This window comes from Sinocyclocheilus rhinocerous, unplaced genomic scaffold, assembly GCF_001515625.1.
Source record: "Sinocyclocheilus rhinocerous isolate Xijiao unplaced genomic scaffold, SAMN03320098_v1.1 scaffold848, whole genome shotgun sequence".
Taxonomy (NCBI): domain Eukaryota; kingdom Metazoa; phylum Chordata; class Actinopteri; order Cypriniformes; family Cyprinidae; genus Sinocyclocheilus; species Sinocyclocheilus rhinocerous.
Window position 1 is genome coordinate 559596 of NW_015664186.1, and position 16453 is coordinate 576048.

Consider the following 16453-nt stretch of genomic DNA (forward strand, 5'->3'; position numbering starts at 1 on the left):
AAAAAATATTTGTTGTTTGTCTCAATAAATTGTGTTAATTTAAAAATACAGTGGTTAAATTAAAAAAAAAATTCTATTGCTCTTTGTTTTAAAAAAGGTTATAAAAATGTAAATAATTATCGATACCGAATGATATGAAACATTATATCGTTGATAAATTTTTTAGCTATATCGCCCAGCCCTAGCTGCGGGATTATCCCGGGCGATTCAAAGCTGACTTCAGGATGTCAGTGGCTCAGTTTGAAGCTTTGCTAGCGATACTGGAGCCACATATTAAAAAGAAGACCACCCAATTTCCGTGAACTCTGTGTGCAAGGACCTATACAGTGCTTTGTGCAGCGAGAAGAAGTGGATCAACTTGTCAGACACCATTCTGGATTTTGGTGTTCGCTTGTACGGTGGCTCTGAATGGTCAAAACACCTCTCAAAATGCTTGCTACGAATGCAAAAAAATCGCAGAAAATCGAACCTGATCCGATTTTTTTTATGACGGACGAAGGTTTCGGAGGCAGTGTGTAAATGTGATTGACACAACGTGAGGTCGTATTTATATTTTTAACGTGCGAAAATTTCGGACTCGGTGTGCAAGAGCCTTTAATGTTTTTTTTGGTTATTGCACAGATTAATTAAACTGTGGGACGTGTGGCAGTTAGGAGTTTTTTCCCCTATAGGATGTGACATACCAACTCACTTTATTGTACATTAGTCTTTCTTTATTTTCATTTGTCAACCCATTTGTTTACCCCTTGAGTGTTGGGTACGGTGTTTGTCTGTTTATGTTTTCCTTTATTTTGCCATTTGTCCTTTTGTTGTTGTTTTTTTTGTCTGTCTGACTGCGGTAATTGTGGTAACAGGCTCTAAGAAGAGAGTTTCCTGGGTACAAGCTCGAAGACTCCTTGGCCAGCCCTGCCCCATTCTACGGATCCCTAACAGGTTTTTAAGAGAAGGTGGGTAATAGGCGATGTCCGCCTTTAACTGAACTTCAAAAAAGAAAACCCACATGACAAATTTGGAGGCCTCCCCCATGCTGTCCCCACCCTACCTCTCTTCAAAACTGCTCTTAATCACTGTGGTGGTAAAAAAAAAAAGACCACTGCTCTTTTGCCAGGGCTCTTTCTGCTTCGTTTTCATTGGGGGCAAAGCTGGGGCAGGATGGCTTGGGTGAAAGGTCAAAGGTCAACAAGGGATGTGTATTGGACCTTTTTATTTTTATTGATTCGTGTCAGTTTTTCAGTTCCCTCCCATCCTTATTAGCTCATCCCACTCAGGTGCAGCATCCGGGTTTCAAGGCAAATTCACTGCCAAGAAATTTGCCAGGGTGTGGTTGCTAGCTTGCACGTGCCGTGATCATAGTTGACCTTTGGACTGTGCAGATCAGTTCTTTTCAGAGATTCAAAAGATGAATCAACCAAGCTGGGTGTCACCTTATCAAAGTCTTGTACACTGGGACAAAAAAAAGGTGTATGCAAATGTTACAATACCTTTTGCCCTTTTGGTTAATTATAATATTTTATTCCTCAGTTCGAAATATTTCTCTCTCTCTCTCTCTCTCTCTCTCGCTCTCTCGCTCTCTAAATTTTATTCATATATTTAAAAATGTATTGTGTTTTCATTTTAATAATATTTAATAATAGTAACAATATATTTATGTATTTATATTTTGTATGTATATATTTGTTTATTATTACAACAAATATTATTGATTGTAGTAATAATATAAATAATTAAAATATTATTAAAGTTTTGTTATAATAACAATCATAGAATTTTGTAATTTTTTTAAGCCATTTTTTAAAAGATTGAGTTTCCACCAAAATCAGTATTGTATCTGTTCGGTATTGAAAAGTCAATTTTTAATTTTACGCAAAATGCGATATCCGCCGAGTTATTCTGTCATTTTTTCTCCCTTTTTTTCCAAACCGTGACAAACGCCAGTCTCCCTTCTCTGCATAATGCGATATATCCGTACTTTGTGATCAACAAACAAACAAAAAAATTAGGGCTGCACGATAAATCGCATGTGATTGTCATGCACATTTCGTCAGTAAAGCCGGTTCTGTGAACAGTAAATCTCCATCACGTGCTTTCAGATGGAGCAGCATTTAAAACACAGAGCTGTAGATCACTGCTATATCGCGTTCATAATCGCAGATGAGTTGCATTCGATTATGAACGCGATATTGCATAGCTTGTCAGTGTAAGTGTTTTTATTTATGCCATTAATGTTTTTGTCAATACAGCGTATAGCACTAGTCAACTAAATGAATGTAACATGGCAAAGATGAATGCACTTTTGGAAGTTGAATGTAAGGGAAATGTCATTTTGGAATATCTGTGGTTTAATGTGATATTGTTGTTCATGTATGTTCATGATGAAATTTTCTTTTATTGTTGTAATTAATTTATAGCATTAACAAGATGACCCGTTAAATTCTTTTGGGAGCGATGACTGATTGACTGTATTTTTAGTCAAGTGCCTGCACATAAGATTAGTATTGACCAAGTTCAGAGGCTGTCATATGTGGATCAACTTACTATGTTGTGTATTTTCAACAGTTTCAATATGAAAAATAACTTTTATATTGATTCAATGGATTTATTGCATTTTGAAGAAAAAGAAAAGTGTCATGGATTTATTGCATTTTGGGGAAAAAATAATAGTTTTATAATAAATCTTTGAAAATCAAAATCTGGATTTTAATTTTTAATGTTATTATATAACCTAAAGATGCTATGTGAAAGTTTGAAACAGAAAATAGTGGTTTTCATCTTGCCACTTTCTTGGTAAAGAAAACACATTATTACTCAAATTAATCAAAATAGATTTATAGCGTTTTGGATCCAAACTCTTCATAAATAAAATTAAAATATGAAAATAAATATAAATAATATATTTTTTATTGTTATAATAACAACAGATATTATTATTATTATTACTATATTAATAAATAAAAGCATATATTTAGAAATGGAGTTGTTTCAGCTGAACTCCTGTTTGTGTTTCTGTGCGTTGTGTTTGGGGGAGAGTGGCCATAGCTTCTTTGACATGAACATTTAATTAACTAGACCTTGGCAAAAAATGAGGGCTTATGAGGATTTCAACTAGTTGTCGTTAATTAATTTGGGGTTACTGTTGTGTCACTGTAACCCCTATGTATACTCTTGTGTATTTATCTGATACTGAACAAATGTGTGATACACAAGAGCACATTCTCAAGCTTCGTCTAAGAGAAGGAAGTTCATCTAAGTCTAATCCTGATTCCTGAATCGAGTCACTTCCATATCTGTCCATATCTGTATCCTGTTATAAAATTCTGCTGCATTAAATATGAATAAATCGGGTTGGAGATTATGAAGCTTACTCCGTTTTAATTTGCAGCCTGAAGTATGCATTTCAAGTAGGATGGGTGTGGTTGGATTTGCTCACTTTATTCATAATATTGCTAATCTAATTAAAAATTAGTGTTGATCTACTGTCATTTATGTCTGAAATGTAGGTACATTTTTGGTTTTCCAACTGCTTCCCTTTGAATTTAGCAAATTTAGTTGTTTATCTTTGTGGTCTCGTCATCAATAGGCTGCTATCTGTCTGTGTAGGTCACAGAGCCCCTCCAGCCCGGAGCGGCCATCGCTGTGTGGCGGACAACACCAACCTCTATGTGTTTGGAGGGTATAACCCTGACTACGATGAATCAGGTGGCTCAGAGAATGAAGACTACCCGCTGTTCAGGGAGCTGTGGAGGTTCCACTTCGCCACAGGAACATGGCAACAGATCCGCACTGAGGGTTTCATGCCTACTGAACTGGCTTCAATGTCAGGTAAAATGTTTTTATCTACCTATCTATCTATCGATCGATCTATAGATATATAGATTTCTCGATTTTAATTTTTACGAAATTATATTGATTCTTAAATCCCAAGAATCGATTAGTCTAGCCTGTTTTCAGTTCATGAATGGAACATTGTGCGCCTCCCATCCAATAAATCACAATAAGCTAAGTCTCGGATTTCAAATTCTGGCCATTTTATTACAATATTCAAACAATAAATACCGTTTTGGTGCTGTTTAATGTGGAGTGACAGATCGCTGTAGCGCCTCAGTTATTTATGAATAAATCCGTCAAGTTTTTATGACAGCCACCATTTAAATGTTTATATTTATGTGATTGTAAAGTTAGTATTGTAACTTTATTATTATAAAAACTTCATTGAGTGTAATTTAAAGGGGACATCGAATGCAAAATTCACTTTTACATGGTGTTTGCATATAAATGTGTCTTAGAATTGTGTGGTTTTGTTGTGTTTTGAGGATGTGCCGAAAGGCCACACGTCTGTTACCGGTAAGTCAGGTATTTTAAACCTCTTACCTCACTTGACCATCTTCTTTGTACATCACACAGCTGTTTTGCACGGAAACAACCTGCTTGTGTTTGGCGGGACCGGAATCCCGTTTGGGGAAAACAACGGAAATGATGTTCACGTCTGCAACGTTAACTACAAACGCTGGTCCCTCCTCAACTGCAGGGGCAAGAAACCCAATCGAATATATGGACAGGTACGAAAGCCTTAATAAGTCCCGATGTTTACTAGTAAACATACTAACTTACATTGATTGATTGAGTGATCCCTATTTTGTTTTGAAGGCGATGGCCATAATCAACGGCTTCCTATATGTATTTGGAGGTACGACAGGCTACATCTACAGCACAGATCTTCACAGACTGGATCTGACAACACGTGAGTGGATTCATCTGAAACCCAACAACCCTCCAGACGACCTGCCTGAGGAGCGGTAAGTGACTTTTGACCTTAAATTTTATTTTAAACAATGCTAGGGTCACTGAACACATTTATGCATGCCACCGCTTTTTGTCTGATGCTAAAATGTCAGTCTATGAACAGCTATGCCAAACTTCCTTCGAAATTTGTTTTGTATAGATATAGGCATGAGATAGCCCATGATGGACAGAGGATATATATTCTAGGAGGGGGAACTTCCTGGACTTCTTACCCATTAGACAAGGTACAAATGTTTCCATGAATTGCCATTTTTGGCAGTGTTCACTGTGTTACATGACATCATTTGTTTACTGGAACTAATGAGCCTTGCTCAAGAAACATGAAAACATTCATGTAATTCATACTTAAATTGTTATCTGCAGGCTGGTTAGACAATTTATATATTAAATGGATTAATTAATGATTTTTTCAGAAATTATAATGACAATTGTCCCAAATGTTTGTATCAGATACACGCATATAACCTTGAAACAAATTCCTGGGAGGAAATCACAACTAAGCCTCATGAAAGAATAGGTTAGTAATGCAATTCTTGTCTTAAGCAATTTAACATCTGACAATGGAAAGCATGCTGTAAAAGTACATGCTTAATCAGTGCTTTTTTTTCAGGATACCCAGCCCCTCGGAGATGTCATAGTTGTGTGCAGATTAAAAATGGTAAGGCGTTAATAATGTAAATGTTGAATTTAAGATCCGTTGTAGGGCTCAGTGTGTGTGATTGCTGTTGTTCTTTGTGGCAGCTGTATTTATATGTGGAGGTTACAATGGTGAAGTAATATTAGACGACCTGTGGAAAATCAACCTGCAGACGTTTCAGTGGAATAAACTACCTGCAGTGATGCCTGAACCTGCGTACTTCCACTGTGCTGCTGTTACCCCGGTCAGTTCATACTTAGTTTTTATTTTTTTCATTCATTCATTTTAATATTTTTAATTATTTATTTATATTGTTTACTTTATAAATATTTATTCTGCTGTTAACAATTTTCCAAAAGTATCTTTTACACTGGTAAAAATCTAAAATCGTTCTAAATGTCTTTTTTTTTCTCTTTCAGGCCGGCTGCATGTACATCCATGGTGGCGTGGTGAACATCCATGAGAATAAGCGGACTGGTTCCTTGTTTAAGATCTGGCTGGTAGTGCCCAGTCTGCTGGAGCTGTGCTGGGAGCGTCTGCTCAAAGCCTTCCCACACCTGGCCCAACTTACCCCAATACAGCTGCTAAACTTGGGCCTCACCCAGGAACTCATTGAACGCTTGAAATAAAGAGGCGAGGGGGCTGTGAGCGCGAGAGACAGATTGAGTACGTACTGTGCGTGTACCTTTTTTTTTTTTAATTTAATTTTTGATTTTTTTGAAGCTGATCATGAGCAGGACGACAGCACTTGAAGCCAGTGTGTGGACTTGAAAAACAGGATCAACTAAGGAACTCCATCCTAACAAAGCCCGCCTTAAAACCAAAAACTGTAGAATGCCTTTTTTTGTTTTGCGTGTGCTGCTTTTAATGATTTGAAAAATCAATACAAAACATAAATCTCCATTAGAGAGAAAGTTCTTTTCTCAAACACTATGGGTCATTGACCTGAAAGTATCTTTTTATTTCTTTCTTTCTTGAGATTGTAATATTGTTATTTATTGGCCTTCAGTAGTGACCTGGGGGACATGTTGAGTTGATTTTAATGATGCATCTTAATTCTATTTCCTCTCCTGTCAAAGAATTATTTAAGTTTTATTAATCACCACACCACGGCATGAATATTTAATCAGCAGAGATGTAATCAGGGTTCGATTAGCTTGAGTTTCCAGGCAACTGTTTGGATATCTGAACAGACTTATGCAGAACTCTTGATGTCTGGGATTGGGATTTAAGGCTTTACTTCAGTGAAAACGGTGCAAAACAGTGTTGAAAAGTTGAATATTTTAACAAAATGGGTTTTAACCGAGAATGTTGATTTTTAGGTTGGATGCTGTTGCTCAGATCTGCAGTTACATCTGCATTTAGGCACAAACACCAGACCAAGTAATGTCAACAAAGCTGTACAGTCATTGCAGAGCTGTTCCCATGTTTCACCCAGTTTTGTAAACCAATCGTTACATCACTGTGAATAAGGTGCTCCTTAATTTACTTTTAATGCTTTTACTGAAATAAAATTTTTCCTTAAATCATCCCTCATCCAAATGTTCAAACTGACACATTGACAGTGCCTTTACTAAGCAAGATGTGATAATGTGCTAAATTGAACAAAGCCTTGCTAAAAGCACTTTATTATTATTTAACTCAAATTCTATTCTAGAACAAGCTGACCTGAATTTATAATACAACAGATGCGCACTTGCCATTTTCATCAAGCTTTCTAGCACTTGATGCATTTACAATAAATAAAACTATCTAAATTTAAAACCATTTGGTCAGCACAATGCTAATGATATTTTGGGCCTTGTGTATATCTGTACAGAAAAACAGATAACCTTCCTGTCATTTAGCAATAATGTAGCGGCGCTTCTTTTACTATGCTGATCAAACAAAAAAAAATCAAGCTCTGAATTCAAAACATCTCTGGCCGCAATGCCAAATACAGCATCTTGAATTCAGAGTTGATGTGTTTTGCCTTGTTGGGTTATTTAACCCGTTACAGTTCTTGGCCATTTAACTACATTCATTAGGCACCAGCAATTGATATAGTTGAGTAAAATGTTAAAAGATTAATAATTGCTATTACACCCAGTAAAATTTGATTTATGTTGACAAAGTAGCTTTTTCTTCCTGATATTAGGTCACATACATGCCCATAATATGTGCCTACCCAGTACCCACCCACCTTCTGCCATTTTCTTTCTGCATGACTGGATTCCTGTTTGCATGGGTCAGGATTTAAGGGTGCTTTGTCATACAGGCGACGTGCAGACTGTGACAACTACACATTTATTTTCAGAAATGATTTCAGCAGCACAGTTAAATTTTTCACTCAGTCTGAATGGAGTGACGGGAGTCCCTACATTTGTGTTTTTTTGAGACGAGGGGTCTCGCTGGACTTCGATTCCTCAGTTGTGCAGCAAATGTTCAAGGTACTCACCAGTTACCTGTAACTTGTGTACCAGTTTTGTGTTTTATTGTTGAATAATTAATAAACTTCTTCCAACTGGTGGTGTGTTGAATCTCTAGTGTTTACAAAAGTTCAAGAAAAGTGAATGAAAGGAATACAACATTTATTATAATTTCATTGTGATTCATTGCTACATCTGTTTCTTTTACTTTTTGTGTGTGTGTAAATGTAAAATATTATGCATTTTTAAGTAAACACATGGTGAAATTGCTCTCAGCTTCTATAAGGCTCAAAAGTTCTCAAAAAGAGCTCTCATACGTCACATGCTGGAAAATATTCCGTATAAAGAACTTTATAGTATATAAGACAAAAATACACATACAAACACGCCAACAATAAAAGACAAGGAAAAAGTCATTTTTCTTAACATCCAAGAGGAGCAGGTGCAAAAAAGTACAAAGCCAGAAGAATTAGGTACACGACCACCAGAGCGGTTCCTGTTCAGGCAACAAAAAAAAAAAAACATTTAGTATTCACTATTTTATGTAACAACTTGAACTAATCGTACTAATCTTTACAACTAAACCAAATCAGATTACATTTAACAATACTATTAACTGTCTCAAATCAAGCACAACAGAAATGCACAATTAACAAAATGATATACGTTAATTCATACATTATACAAAAAAATTATATTACTGTTTATTTTTTTCAATAGTTCACCCAAAAATGAAAATTGTGTTATCAGCCTTTTTCAAACCTGTAGGACTTGCATTCCTCATTGGAATACAAAGAAGTTATTTATAGCTGAATATCCAAGCGGTTCTTTTCATACAGTGAAAGTAAGTGCTGATCATGGCTGTCAAGCAGGATTTTCAAGGCTGTTCCTTACATAGAGCTTTTGTACAGTAACATGATGGCACATAAATAATGATAGAATTTTAATATTGTACGAACTATTCCTTTAATCAATAATACTAATAATAATGCTCACCCTGAAAGTAGTCCGACTTTCCATCCATAAATATGTAGTTGACCAGAATCACGCTAAAGATGCTTGCCCAGAGGTGTAAATCACTGAATATGAGAACGAATCCAACATCCTAGAGAGAAACAGAAAGAACTTGTGTCATACTGCAGAACTGAGTAACAGAAACCAACTCAACCTTTTTTTGGGGGGGGGCGGGGGGGGGGGAGGGTGACTTACGTAAAAAGCATTGAAAAAGATCAGTAGCGGTATCTGCAACATGCACACCTGAACTGCAATACAGCTCCCCACTTCCAGGCTACATGATGGCAAATATCCATATTAGAGCCACATCCAGATCACATAGTGAAAATAGTCAAGTGCACATCTATTTTAACACCAAATTATTGTAACCTGAGGCTGATGTTGTTCTGAAGAGCAAACTGGATCCCATTGACTATCTCAGGAAGCTCGGGAACCATGGCCAATATAGTAACTCCAATAAAATACTGCAACAAAATATATTTATATGTGAATATCTAAGATTAAATACAGAGCAGGGACAGGGACTACACAGGAGACATTTAATTTCATATAGGAAATATAAAAATGGGAAAACTTATTAATTTGATACATTTATTAATTTAAAAATAAATTACTTTTAAATATAACCTTTAAGTAATATTACAATTTTTTATATCAAACCAAAATAACATGAAAATCATAAAATAAAATTAATTCCATAGGTAAAATAAATAAATTATTTTAAATAAAATAATGTACCTGTGAGACACTGGAATTGGAAATGATAGGTTTGATGTGCTCAGTGCTGAGATCAGCGCAAGCTGCCATCAACACCGTAGCCAAAATGAGCACCACTAGAGCTCTCGCTCTAGACCAGTGAACCACTGCACCATGGTCGCTAATAACTAACACAAACAGAATAATTAAGACATTAAATAAAAGCATCACATAACCAAAATGGCATAATCCAAATGCAAAATCACAAAGACGCACCATGACAGTGGGCATCACTAATGTGGAGATCATAAATATGCGAATGAGTCTTAAGCGTGAAGATCAGACCAATAAGATACGCAGCAGGCAACAGGACAGAGATTGTGTACACTAAAGGCCTGAAAACAAAAACGGAATTTAGACATTTAAAAATCGTTATGCTGTAAAAACAAGTGTGTTCGTATACTCACTCGATATGACTCAAAAAGAGGGGTCGGTTGTTTTCACTCTGTAGAAAGACATCATGGTCATATATTTAACTACTGTGCTCTGGATTATATGTCTAAATGGCTTGAATTTTATTAAGGAAACAACGTACCAGGTCATAGTGGCAGTTATTACAAATGAAGGGCTTTGTGGTGTTACTAAGCGAGATGTTACAGCCCTCACATATAAAGTTTCCATAAGCCTTTGAAAACAGTGTGGGGGTGAAAACACCTGTGGTCAGACAGAGGTGAAAGGTCAAAAATTATTATTTCTACTTAAGAACAGTGAATATTTAGTTCTCTCACCTCCTACTGATATGAAAAGCAGAGCCGAGCTGACTCCTGCCGACCTGCTGTTGAACCGCTGCTCACTGTGTTTGCAGCCGCCGATGATCATACAGATGCCCTAAAACACACTCACACAGAATGCAGCTGTTAGAGGAATTTATAACGTATGACATGTACTGTACGTGTGGCAGTTATCAGAGGAGGAGGAATAGTGTGAGGAAGCAGTATCAAAGAAACTCGCTCTCACAGGTATGAAGAGGATGCAGCCCAGCAGCGTGCCGGTCAGAGCAGATTTGACGATCTCTGCATAGCACTTGTTTCCTGCGCGATGACCCTGCAGCAAAGCTGTGATGTAGAAGGCCATCTCTGTAATCGAGCCGAACGTGGCATTTACTACCGCTCCCACTGCAAAGTTACTCTGTGCGGAAATACTACAGAGAATACAGTGGTATTCACACAGATTTTGCATGTAAAAAAACAAATTAACCAATTATTAGGAGGAAGAAGAAGAAGAAAAGACTCTGGGGAAAGTAATATAATGTAATGTAATATAATAAATATATAAACCAGAAGTAGGTACATTTAAGAAATAGTTAATTAAATAAAATGAACAAAGAAAAAAGAATAAATGAAAATTATTCAATAAATAAAATCTATTAAATAAACTAATACACACATACCACTTGAACAAACAAGTTAGGATTTTTAAATATTACCTTGCTATCCCCATCCCAATGTAGTAAGACAATGGGATAATGGAGCTCAATGCTATGGCAAACTTTGCCTCTGAGCTCACATAATAATTATCTCGGTCCACGTAGCCAATCACCAGAGTGAAAATAACCAGCGGCAACAGGTCTGAATAAAGTTTTTTTTAAAGATCTTAACATAAATGGTGCATATCATAGAGAAAACATTTTTTTTCTACAATAAAGCTAACAAAAGGTATTATCAACAAAGGTACCATTTCAGTATTATTTATACACCCCAAAAAGAATGGTGTAGAAACATTTTCACTCAGAAATTGCTAGCAAATTTCACAAACAAGTACAAAGAAATAGCAATTAACACAATGAATGAAATGCACAATTTTTGAAGTAAAAAACCCCAAATGTAGTATTTTCTTGTAAAATGTACTCCAATAATCTTTGTTTTATTAAATATTTTAGTCTGCTATTTAATGAGTATATATTTATATTTATACTATATATTTTATTTTTTCATATTTTATTAGATTTCCATAATTATTTTCATCATTACCTCCATTTTATCATTGTTATTTTTCTTTTCCCACACTGTATGTCTCATAAAAATATAAATAAGTCATAAATAATGAAAAAGGTACCATTTCACATGAGAGCAGTTTATAAACAGCCATAGGCATGAAGGATACTGACAGCAAACACATTGATCCCATCCACAGTGTATTTGTAGTAGTACCAGTTGAAGGCACGGTAACAGCACAGCAGAACTCTGGTCTCACAACCTTGTGGCTAAAGAGTAGAAGACATGGCAACCATTAGTATTAAAAAAAAGTTAGATGATCTACTAATGTAAACAGCAAATACTATAGTGCTCACCTTTTTCACAGTCCGAACTTTGACCTCCTCTGGTGGCATAAGCAGGATGATGCTCAAGGTCCTGACGTTCATCTTTGACACAGGGATGGTGAAAACCATCATCCAGGACAGGAAGATGGCCAGGAAATGAACCACAGCCAGCAGGGGGTATCCCAACACCAGCCAAACATACGTACTCATCCGACACTAGGAAGAAAACATTAAGGTAACCATTTGTGACCCTGGACCACAAAACCAGTCATAAGGGTCCATTTTTTGAAATTGAGATTTATAGATCATCTGAAAGCTGAATAAATAAGCTTTCCACTGATGTATGGTTTGTTAGGATAGGACAATATTTGGCCGAGATACAACTATTTGAAAATCTGGAATCTGAGGGTGCAAAAAAATCTAAATATTGAGAAAATCGCCTTTAAAGTTGCCCAAATTAAGTTCTTAGCAATGCATATTACTAATCAAAAATTAAGTTTTAATATTTACAGTAGGAAATTGTCAAAATATCTTTATAGAACATGATCTTTACTTAATATCCTAATGATTTTTGGCATAAAAGAAAAATCAATTATTTTTACCCATACAATGTATTCTTGGCTATTGCTACAAATATACCCGTGCAACTTAAGACTGGTTTTGTGGTCCAGGGTCACATTTATGAAATAAAATTTTATTTTGACTCCTTTTGGGCTTCAAACCAGCAACCTTCTGGTTAACAATTCTCAACTTTACCAACCATGCACTAAACCCCAAGAATGATTTACAGTATAATGATGGCCAATCAGCTAGATAAACTGTTCAAAACTGACAAGTCTCACCCAGTAACGCGTCTGTTTTGGAGGCGGTGTTGTCACAGGGATTTCTGTGGGAGCACAGCGCAGCAAAGGTGTAGACTCTTTCACCTCCGAAGACTCCTTTACTTCATCCACCTCCTCTGGAATGGCCTCACAATGTGGGAATTTCACACAACATTTCCTCAACAGGCTGCTGCTCTGAAGGAAGCATTTGAAAACATGCAGTCAGACGAGAGAATTTACATTCGGATTTGAAATCAGTGATGTTGTATTTCACAAAAATGTCAGGAAAAATGAGTTCTTGGAAGCCAAAATTGATTATAACATGGAAAACAGCAGAGTTTGTAATGAATGTCATGTGCCATGCTACAGGCATAAGAGAAGCCTATTTAACTAGGCATTGCAGATCGAATCAACAGTGTGACGGAATTTAAAAAAATACATGAATTGGCTACCTATGTCTTTGAGGAAAGTTCTGCAGATATATATATTTTTCACTTACTTTCTGTAATGCCTTTCCAAATGGCCATAAGAAATAACCCGACAGCTGCAAACAGAGTTTTCCTATCATAGAATATGAGAGAACAGATTCAAATGGGAATAAAGTGGCAAAATGCAACTGAAATGGACTAGTAACAAAAATGAATCACAAAAGAACCCTGACATACCATATGGGATACCAGCAATGGTGCAAAACATCAGCAGACTAACCAAGAAGTAAAATATGGAGATCCACCAGCCAAAGAGCAATACATATATTACATTCCCAGCAGTGATGAGTGATCCTTGGAGCAAAAGAGAGTAAAAGCATTACAGTTAACAGACAGATTATATTTTATACCTCCAAACTACACTTACAAATTAAGGAATGCCATTGCATAGATTGCAGAATATTAAAACACATGGCATCTGCAAACAAATGATGCTAAACGTTTCTCAGACAAATACTTCTGGTCACAAAAATGTCTTTTTATGAATTGTTCTTTCTTGAAAGGTGTGCTTATTTAAAAAATAAAAATATTTATTTAAAAAATAAATATTACTTGGTTTAACCATTTTTAATCTATTGCAATGACATCAATTTATTTTTAATGTGGTTTGCATCCCTAGTAATTTTTGGGATTTATCTAATTTTCTCATTAATATTTTTCTAACCTGAATGATGTTTGATATAGTTGAGCTCAGAATAAAGCTCCTTAACTACATCAGATCTGTCTTCAATGGGTCGTTCGGTTACATGACTCTTCCATTTCCTGAAACCAAACTGGCATACAGACATAAACAAATCATTTGAAACATTTCCTCCAGTTATTCCAAGGATTTGCACTCTTATTATGTTTTTTTTCTCACTCTGGAAAAATCTCTGACTGTTAAAGCACTCATATTTACACACCTTGTAGTTATTGGCAAGTTTATGTGCCTCGAACTCGTTTTCTGCTCGGATGGTGGTTCTGATGCTCGCTTCTTGCCAAACGTCATCTGTGCACCGTGAATGCCCCGAAGAAAGCAAAAAACAAAATAAGATCAATTTTTGGAGAAAAATCTGCAATAATTCTTTGGAATAAAATGGGTGATTGCTTGTTCTTTTTAGGGCCAATTTCATAGCCAATATTTTATGCAAACTAAAATGCACAATTAAATAATATGTCTAACTTGTTTGTTATTTCTAGGGCCAATTCCATAGCTAGTATTTCATGCATATAAAATGCATGTAAATATTTAGCATAAGCATATTTAGCAAAATTTTGGGGGACATAATTAAAAAATATATATAATAATAATAATGAAAATATAATAATTTAAGATGTTTTTATTTTTATTAAAAACATTTTAAAATATTAATAATTTCTACACCATAAACATAGAAATGGTTTGAAGCTTATTTGACTCACTTTATATTATGAACATGTTAAAAATGCAGTAATTTCCCAGATAGACTCCTAACCCTTTTCAGTGTTATTTTAGTATAATTTAGATACTATTAGTTATTAATATTAATTAAAATGCATTATTATTAATATTATGAATCAGTATGACTTTTATATTTTCTGTTTTCATTTTGATTTCAGTTAAAGCTTTGATAATTTTGCTGTGTTTTTATCATTTTTAGTAGTTTTTGTTTCTTTTTCATATATAAATAGAGAGAGAGATAAATAATTTGTAATTTAATTGTAAATTAAAAAGAGAAATGTTGGCTTGACAATTAGCTGAAATAAAGTTTTTTAAATTTTATATTTAACTTTTATTTTATTTAGATTTTTTTAATGATTTTAACTTTAGTGTCAGTTTTAGACAACTATAACAACCCTGACACTTTTATATAACAAAAAAATTATAATTTAATTACTGTTTTTGCACTCATGAATTGAGTAGACAGACTATGGCAAGACACTCACTGTGGGCAGAGAGACATTTTGGGGTGTAGTGTCCGCAATACTGGGAGGTGCAGGGGGAAGGAGTATCTGGGATCTCAAGATATGCTCCAGCTACACACAGTCTGTCACACTGGGAGCTACAGCGACGACCTTTGGGGTCATGGTCCCAAAGGGGCTCTACAGGTCATACAGGGAAAGAAATCAATGTCTCAGTGGATTTAGAGGTTTCTCATGGTCATCTGATGACTTCGTTCAGTCCCCAAACAGTCAGTCTGGAACTAACAAAAGACGCCTGATGGTCACATGAACAACAGTTTCCCACATAACATTAGTGAATCAACTGTGTCTGATTGCATTGCTAATTGATATCATGGCATGAGATTTCAGAAAAATCATAAAAGCAATAAAAGTTACTAAACAGCAGACAATGTTTACTACCATATTTCAAAATAAGAAGCCAAATGTGCCTATAAGCTATAACTAAATACATATTTAAATATACATTTTAGAAGTTAAAGATCACAATACTAAAGCTGGTCCCACAAAAAAAAAAAAAGTAAAATAAAGGCTTACAATCATTTTTTTCTGAGCAATGCAGAGATGATACAAGTATGGAAATGGCCTTTAAATTTGTGACAAATTAAAAACAAACACATACTTAAATATTTAACATGATTTTGCACATCATCACTGATGTTTTAACTTTGTATTTACACTAGAAAAAAATCATTAGTCAATGACGTGGGTAGAACAGGTGAACTCAGTCTCTCCTTACAGGTGTGACATATTCCCAAAATCCCACTAAAAAGCAGAGTTCTTTCTTATTTGTCACTAAAACGACTAATTGATATGAAAGTTTGAAATGGAAAAAAAGTACATTTCTATAGATTAGGAGAATCACTGAAACCACAACAAACAAACAAAGCAGACAAGCAAAGAAACTAGGTTAAAATAGTCCTAATGAATGCACAAGGATAGTAAAAGTCTCTTTGAGCTTCTGACTAATTGTAAGATGACTGTAATACTCGCCTGAGCTCTCAGTGGACCGTCGCCTCCGACTCTCCACATCAGTGGACATCGTGTGTTTGGTGTGAGCCATCCTGCTACAGCCGCGCGCCTCCAGTCCACCATCAGCTCAGCTGTAGCCACGGCCTGCGCGCGCCACCGACGCCTGCTGTGAACGCGCTTCTTAGCACTCCCTTTCTTTCCCTTGGAATTATTTTTGTATATTGTCAAGTTGAACCTACAGTATACCACGACTATTACTATTACTATTAATAAAAGATTACAAGAATATAGTCATAGCAATATGAGATAAGATAGATTGAGAATAAAGTCAAAATTACGAGAGTACTTGTTGCAGTTAAATAATTTTGAGATTAAAG

At 35.5% G+C, this 16453-nt stretch overlaps 2 protein-coding genes across 4 annotated transcripts in view; one reads left to right on the forward strand and one right to left on the reverse strand.

Moving 5' to 3' along the window:
- The window catches only part of LOC107729855 (kelch domain-containing protein 10-like), a 16143-nt gene extending 8199 nt beyond the window's left edge, over positions 1-7944 (forward strand). The window contains exons 2-10 of one of the 2 annotated variants that reach the window (XM_016540572.1): positions 855-947; positions 3598-3819; positions 4402-4556; positions 4645-4793; positions 4940-5024; positions 5251-5317; positions 5411-5458; positions 5542-5681; positions 5857-7944. In XM_016540572.1, coding sequence (XP_016396058.1) covers positions 855-947; positions 3598-3819; positions 4402-4556; positions 4645-4793; positions 4940-5024; positions 5251-5317; positions 5411-5458; positions 5542-5681; positions 5857-6066 — 1169 coding nt within the window. In that variant the 3' untranslated portion in view covers positions 6067-7944. The remainder of the gene's footprint in view (positions 1-854; positions 948-3597; positions 3820-4401; positions 4557-4644; positions 4794-4939; positions 5025-5250; positions 5318-5410; positions 5459-5541; positions 5682-5856) is intronic. The other variant, XM_016540573.1, reaches the window with a different exon arrangement.
- On the reverse strand, positions 6397-16214 carry LOC107729854 (low affinity vacuolar monovalent cation/H(+) antiporter-like). 2 transcript variants are annotated; one of them, XM_016540571.1, is made up of 20 exons: positions 16098-16214; positions 15090-15245; positions 14087-14172; positions 13849-13957; positions 13362-13478; positions 13196-13257; positions 12718-12891; positions 11906-12091; positions 11719-11818; positions 11042-11183; positions 10573-10756; positions 10344-10443; positions 10151-10269; positions 10023-10060; positions 9832-9950; positions 9598-9743; positions 9229-9323; positions 9055-9133; positions 8842-8950; positions 6397-8341 (listed from the first exon to the last, which is right to left on the reverse strand). In XM_016540571.1, the coding sequence occupies exons 1-20, from the start codon at positions 16165-16167 to the stop codon at positions 8268-8270; spliced, it is 2265 nt and encodes a 754-aa protein (XP_016396057.1). In that variant the 5' UTR covers positions 16168-16214; the 3' UTR covers positions 6397-8267. The 2 variants fall into 2 exon arrangements, with proteins under 2 accessions (XP_016396057.1, XP_016396056.1); XM_016540570.1 differs by having other exon boundaries at positions 14087-14195; positions 15086-15245.
- Between the last annotated feature and the right edge of the window lie 239 nt (positions 16215-16453).